This window comes from Lynx rufus, unplaced genomic scaffold, assembly GCF_022079265.1.
Source record: "Lynx rufus isolate CCGP_SWC_20201006 ecotype Redwood Valley unplaced genomic scaffold, mLynRuf1.p SCAF_2, whole genome shotgun sequence".
Classification (NCBI taxonomy): Eukaryota; Metazoa; Chordata; class Mammalia; order Carnivora; family Felidae; genus Lynx; species Lynx rufus.
This window is the reverse complement of record NW_025814834.1, coordinates 59,145,004-59,152,020: the sequence shown is the minus strand read 5'-3', so window position 1 is coordinate 59,152,020 and position 7,017 is coordinate 59,145,004. Positions and strand designations below refer to the sequence as shown.

The 7,017-nt window shown below is 35.3% G+C and overlaps 1 protein-coding gene across 1 annotated transcript in view; it reads right to left on the bottom strand.

Moving 5' to 3' along the window:
* Positions 1 to 1,779: 1,779 nt before the first annotated feature.
* Positions 1,780 to 7,017, bottom strand: part of CIR1 (corepressor interacting with RBPJ, CIR1) — a 44,576-nt gene continuing 39,338 nt past the window's right edge. The window contains exons 8-10 of the mRNA XM_047083382.1: positions 5,360 to 5,466; positions 4,169 to 4,254; positions 1,780 to 2,825 (exon numbers count right to left, since the gene is read on the bottom strand). Of these exons, the coding sequence (XP_046939338.1) occupies positions 2,081 to 2,825; positions 4,169 to 4,254; positions 5,360 to 5,466 (938 nt within the window). The 3' untranslated portion in view covers positions 1,780 to 2,080. The remainder of the gene's footprint in view (positions 2,826 to 4,168; positions 4,255 to 5,359; positions 5,467 to 7,017) is intronic.

Here is a 7,017-nt window from a genome sequence, read left to right as displayed (position 1 = left end):
GTAGCAAACCAACATCCTCCATAATCACACAGGAACTTTTTGTACCATTAGATGGGTAAGAGTACTGGGGCTATTGGTAGTATGTGATAGTTTCTCAGTCTTAACAATGAAGGATAATTAAACCAGAGATGAAAAAAAAATTTCTCGAGGCCACTTTTTTTTTTTCATGGCCACTTATGAAGTTAAAAGTGGATCACGCTCTTGTGAAAGTCAAATGAAAGAAGTGTAAGAAATGACAATGTATTTCTTTAATTCACTTTTAATTACAGGATGCATTTCAACATTTCTCTTCATAAACACTGTACTGGTTCAGAAACCCTTTGAGACAGTTAAGTGTTGCATAGGTTTTGACATTATAAAAATTATAAAGTCTAAAAAGGCATAAGATAGAAAATAATCAGTGCAACACTGATGAACTCAAGGTGTAAATTAGCAGTCTTTATCAATTTCAAATGCATGCTTTTTTTTTTTAATGAAGGAAAGGGATCTTTGAGGTGCGCTAAGTTATTAAAGAATAGTGTAAAAGGAATTCAAGTTCTGCCCTTACCTCCAATTCTCTTAAAAATCTAAATAATCAAAGGGTTGCTTTATGCCTTTAGTTTCTTCTAAACCAAAGGACACCTGTGTATGTGTATATGCATGACAAAGGCTTATATATCAGACTAAATGCAGTGGTTTTTAACTCCTTTCAAACAGACTTATGGAATTTATGAAATCATGACCGTCAACCCTCAGAACCACGCAAACCAACCAACCCTTGCATTGTATTAAATGACCCATGTCTTTTCAAATGTGGAACCTTGGTAACAGAAATACCTTGTCCGCGATGCTGTAGTACATGTTTTTTGGAATTGCAGGTTACTTGCAATTTGTACCAAGTAATGTTTTCTATAGTTTACCATATCCTTTGAAACACAAGGGAAAATATGCAGCTACATTTAAATATGCCTTATATACCTATACTCATGAAAAACTATTAATACCTATACTCATGTAAACTATTTAATAGTTTACAATAGTCCATTAATGACATTACATAAATGCTGTAGCCTTTAGAAGTGAAGTCTTTAATACTTAGCTGTATGCCAGTCGTAGAAAGGCCATAAGTGGTAGGCAGAAGAATGGTCCCTTAAAGATGTACATGTTCCCATCCCTGGAACTATGAACATGTTAGGTTATGTGGCAAAGGGGAATTAAGGTTGCAGACAGAATGGTTGCTAATCAGTTTAAAGTAGGGAGTTTCTCTGGTGGGCCCAATCTAATCACCAGGGTCCTCAAAGGTGGGAGAGGGATGTACGTGGCAAAGGGATGACATGTGAGGACTTCACTTCACCCTTGTCAGCTCCGAAGATGGAAGGAGGGGCCAGGGGCCAAGGAATGCAGCTGTGCTCCAGAAACTGGAGATAAGCAAGCGAACGGGAACGGATTTTCTTCTAGAGCCTACAGAAGGAATCAATCCTGCCAACACCCTGATTTTAGCCCAGGGAGACACAGTTCAGACTTCTGACCTCCAGAACTGTACAATGCATCTATGTTGTTTGAAGTGTGAGGTAATCTGTTCTGGCAACAGAGAAAACTAGGGTGTCATCCAAGCATAAATCGGTAGAACAGAACACCTGAAGGGAGTTTAAATGTCTCAAGGAAATAGTGATCACGTCCACTACTGAATTCATACTAGAGAATTTCAACAATGATTATACTTTGGTTCAAGTAAATTCAAATCTTAAAAGTAAAAATTTGAACAGAAAGAAAAAAGTAACGAAAATTAAATTGTACCCGTTCAGTGTATTGCCATTCTTTTAATGATGTTTCAGAAAAAAGAAAATGCCACAAAGTTATAGAGGTTTTTATGTAGTAGAGGGCACAAGAGACATTTCTCCACAGAAAATATTTTTACAGCCCCAAAAGAGATTACTTACAAATATTTGCAAAGTTCACTCCTATAGGACTCATGTAGTTTTTGTATTTGATATGCCAGTTTTCAGGGATGGAAAATTAAAACAAAGCTTTTTTATTAGAAAGACAATAGTATGTAATTTAGCCCTTGCCACAGGTATTTAATAAGTGAGCAGAGATATTTTTATTCCCAGGTAATTGTCACATACAGTCTCTCTTTATTCTCTCTACTCCTGCTTCGTTCTCTTTGCGTCACTCCGGCACGCTTATCTCCTGGGTTCTCCCTGTGCGGTTTTCCTCCTCTGTAGACATCTGTGCCGTGGCTTCTGCGGCCATTTCTTCCATCCTGCTCTTCACTGGGACTTCGCTGTGGCCGTTTTCTTATTTCTCTTTGCTGGTAACTACCGTGACTTCTGCTCCGGCTTCTCCTACCCCTCTCGTCCCTGCTCTGACTCCTGCTGCTCCTCTCGTTTCTTGCAGATCTTCTCTTCTCTGGGCTCTGGTTATGGCTTCGGGACTTTCTGTCAGAATCAGCATGGCTCCATTTGCTATTCTCTCTAGAACTCTCTTGTTTTAAAAACCTAGGCTTTTCCTTGGCTTTGTCCTTGTTATGGTGACTGCTAGAAAGTTCTTCATAAAGTTTTCTCTTCTTAGACTTGTCCTTCTCTTCAGAATCACTGTTGCTATTCCCCGAACACTTATTTTTCTTTCTTTTCTTCTTTTGTATTTTTCTTTCTTTGCTGTCACTCTCACTGCTGCTTTCTGAAGTCTCACTGGAGGAGGAGGAGGAGGAGGAGGAGGAGGAGGAAGAGGAGGAGGAGGGGGATTTATTTTTATGTTTTCTGTGTTTACTTCTGCTCTTCTGAAGCTTTTTCTTTTTTCTGTCTTTTTTCTTTTTCTTTTTTTTCTTCTCAAGTCGATCCAATTTCCTATTATTGGGAAAATCGTAATAACATACTATGTAAAAATAGTTCTCTTGATGACAAATATAAAATTTTAAATAGACAATATATTTTCCTAGGTACTATTTAAAGTGGGACTCAAATATAAATGTATACTTTATTAAATGACAAATAATTTTCTTCCTTTTAAATTATTCAAGTCACACATAAAATAAAATGCATTAAGCCAATTATCTCAGTATTCTTTCCTCAATAGCAATGACTATTAAAAAAAATTCTTACTGATTCAGATTTTGAAATTATATAGCACTCTAAATAAATGGACATCCTGACCTCAAGAAAGCTTTATAAAACATTAGCTACATGCTAATGTAAATTTAAATATATAGCTATAATCAGATGAAAAATTAATTATATGTTGTACAATTTAAAAAAAAAAGGGTTTTTTTAATGTTTATTTTTGAGAGGGAGAGAGACTGTGAGCAGGGGAGGGGCAGAGAGACAGAAGGAGACACAGAATCTGAAGCAGGCTCCAGGCTCCGAGCTGTCAGCACAGAGCCTGATGCCGGGCTCGAACCCACAAACCACAAGATCATGACTTTAGCCGAAGTCAGACACTTAACCGATTGAGCCACCCAGGCGCCCCAATGTTGTACTATATTAAAGTATGGAAATAATTAATCAACATTGCGTTATCAAAATTGAAGGGCATATTTTCCAGGAATTCTAAAAAAGAATACACTTTACATTTTTTGGATTCCTTTCTTCTTATATAAAATAATCACATACTGGTTTTCAACAACTGTTTAGGACAATTCTATTAAGGCATTCTGAATTTCTGAAGAGTACTTCACATTCTCAGAAGAGTAACTTGTTCTGGTGCTTGAGTTACTCTAAAATAAAAATGTCTTCACTGGGTTCTGTCCAGCCATTCTCAAAACTCCACAAACTGAAACATCATGAGCTCCCTCTATTGGACTCAGCAGACATTTCTTGGATTCTTTAATCCAGAGGTAGTCTGTTTAACTAAGATTCATATTTAAACATTTTTCAGCATTCCTCATAAAAAAAATCACAAAAATAGTAATACATGACCATAATACTTTGTAAGAACTGTATGCAAAGATATATACAAATCTAGTACAAAAAGTAAAACCTACAAATAAATCTACTTCCAAACTAAATGTTCTGGAAAGTACAATGATTTTGTGGTATATTCTGAGTATATAATCTTACGCTCATTTTCATGTTACTGAAAGAAAGACAAAATTGTATTACTATAGCTGAGGAATAAATCAGTAAATAGGATGCACAGGACGAAATATAAGAAAAAAATAGTTGAATCCATTAAATATACACTGTTTAATTACCTGAGAAGTTTCTGTTTTTGTTTGGTTGTTAGTGATTTTAAAAATTCGACTTCCGGATCTTCTTCACCCTCACTTGCAACATATTCCTGAGTCAACAAAGACATCATTAAATTGCTAGACTGCAAGACAAATTAGTTATCAGACGGGAAAGAAAGCATAAAGAAATTCTGTCAAACCCATACTAGAGATGAGTATGACATTCTGGATTGAGAAGTGGAGGGGGGGATTAAAAATTTTCTTATAATCTCCTGTCAAGGAGGATCATAATACATCAAGAGGTTAAGATAACTGCTTGGTCAGCATTAACAAACTTTATCAGAAAGCGGAAGATAGAGAAACACAAATAAAACGTTTATAACATGGTTTCTGCTCTCTATCTCTTGAGTTTGAATTTAAACACATAAGAGTTGAAACTATTTTATTTTTAATTTAATGGAATGTTAAAACCAAGACGATCATGAAATTCATAGGAAGGTCAAAACATCCATAATGTTAGCATTTATAAATTCAACAGTACATTATCAAATATATGATTATCAAATACACACCAATATACCAAACAGAACAAATATAGGATGATACAGGTTCTATGAACAGTCCCTAGCAGTGTTTGCAAAGTAATCTGCCACTTTTCAGAGTACCACAAGATTATGCCAATGGGAGTGTGGGTTTTAGTGTCAGTTTTATCTCTAGACAGCCACATGAGCCACAAGGGCAATCACTTAACTTCTCTGGGTTCCACTTTCCTCCTTAAATAAAATACTTTGCATTAAAATATCCACAACCCTTCAAACGCAACCATTTTCTGGATCTATGTACAGTTCAATAAATTAAGTTTAAAATATTTTCTATAATTTTAGGAGTTTGCTTCTATACATTTCTTCCTATTGGTTCTATTTAATGTAAGTTAGCAGGAAGTAAAAAATAACCTTACCACCAGTTCAGTTAGAGACTTTAACCACATAAACCTAGAGGAGCACTTTCATTTATTAAAAATATAGGTTTAAAAACAATTTCTCATTTAGGTTAAAATAATAAAGAATCAAAATCCAAGTACATTTTAGGCATCTTCTTTGCTCTATCTTGCTTTCCTATGGATATATGCATATTGGAAAACAATAAGTAGCAATTCACAAGCAATCACATTTAGATTTATAGACATTTTCAGCTTACCGATAAAAAGATCATTACCTGTGATGGATCATTTGCGGTCAAGTTTCTCCCCAGTACATTTCGTTTCAGTGCAAACCCACTGTTTCTCATCTCCGCTATTAGCTCCGAGGGGTGCATCGATGGCCCTGTTCACAAAAATCGCAGTTTGAATGTATCATTTATATCTCTCTACCTTTTTTGGACTCCACAGTAGGAATGCAGTTGAAGCTTTGTTAAGTAAAATCACAGCTAAATCAACTCAATAATCTTCTGCTGAGCAAATAATCAGATATGATTTTCTAAAACAGCAGTCTGGAGATTCAGAATAGAAAATAATTGCATTTTTCTTTACGTGCTAGGGGATTCTCTTCTTATGTAACTTTGTCACACTGAAAAGATATGTTTAGATGTTATCTGCTTGGCAGTTTTTAGTACAAAATCAAAGGAAAATGGTAAAAAACTGCAATTAAACTTTCATAGTTATTCTCTCAGTAAGAATTCAATTTAAAAAAGATACTTTTAAAGGTACATGAGCAATTTATTATTCTAGTTTCTAATTCAAAATTCCTCATCCTCATTTATCAAATATCAATACTGAATACACTGCCATATGGTTTGCTAATTATCACCACACACACACATGCACACACGTACATACACACATGCTACAGATAACTACAAAGCACTAATTAATCTTCCATATATAGATATATATGCTCAGAGTTTGAAATTTCTAGTTATAAGTTTGGGGTTGGTGACAAGCAGTTTTAGGCTGGCGATAGATGTCTATATGTTACATTTTTCACAAGCTGCTGTTTCTACTTTTGCAAAATCCCAATTTGAAAAGCAAACCCCTTTTTGTTTATATACTAAAAATAGGTATGGACTAAAGACAGATACAATTAAAAAGTAATTTTTTTAAGAAAACGTTGGTGTCCTTCCCTCAAACATTATTAGATTTACCATATGGAAGGAGAGACCCTTTCCTCATTCTTTCGTATATTTCAGTTTCATTTTGTTTTCCCTGCAGTAGCAAATAACAACTTTTCATAGAAGCTATTTAAAGTTTCTGGCCTAAATCATCAATTTACTTTTTTCTTTTCTTTCTTTTTTTTTTTTTTTTTTTTGAGAGAGAGAGAGTGCACGTGAATGGGGCAGAAGGGCAGAGGGAGAGAGAGAATCCCAAGCAGGTTCCACACTCAGCACAGAGCTCAACGTGAGGTTCAGTCTCACAACACTGGGATCATAACCTGAGCCGAAATCAAGAGTTGACGCTCAACTGATCCACCCAGGCGCCCCAGAATCCTTTATACTTTCTTAAATGAACTAACTGGGCGATCTATCCAGAATATAAGGAAGAATAAAGACAGTTCCTGCTAACAAGCAATTCATAAGGGAGGGTGGGGGACAGAGAAACTTCAGAAATGGATTCTCTAGTTCATTGATTAAATATTTCAGCTATTTTTCTTTTCACTGCTTTGTTGTGGTCTTTTACCAGTTATCTGCACGTTCACCTATATGTTAGCATGGAAGACAAAAAACAATAAAATTCAAATCCGCTCACTTGTCAATAGCATCTGTGGTAAAAAGTTAGGTAGGTTACTATTTGTTACCGGGCTCTACAGGCTTTACACCATTCTATTCACATTACCAAGAACAACTGAAAGTAGAACACAATTTTATAAAGTAGAAAATAT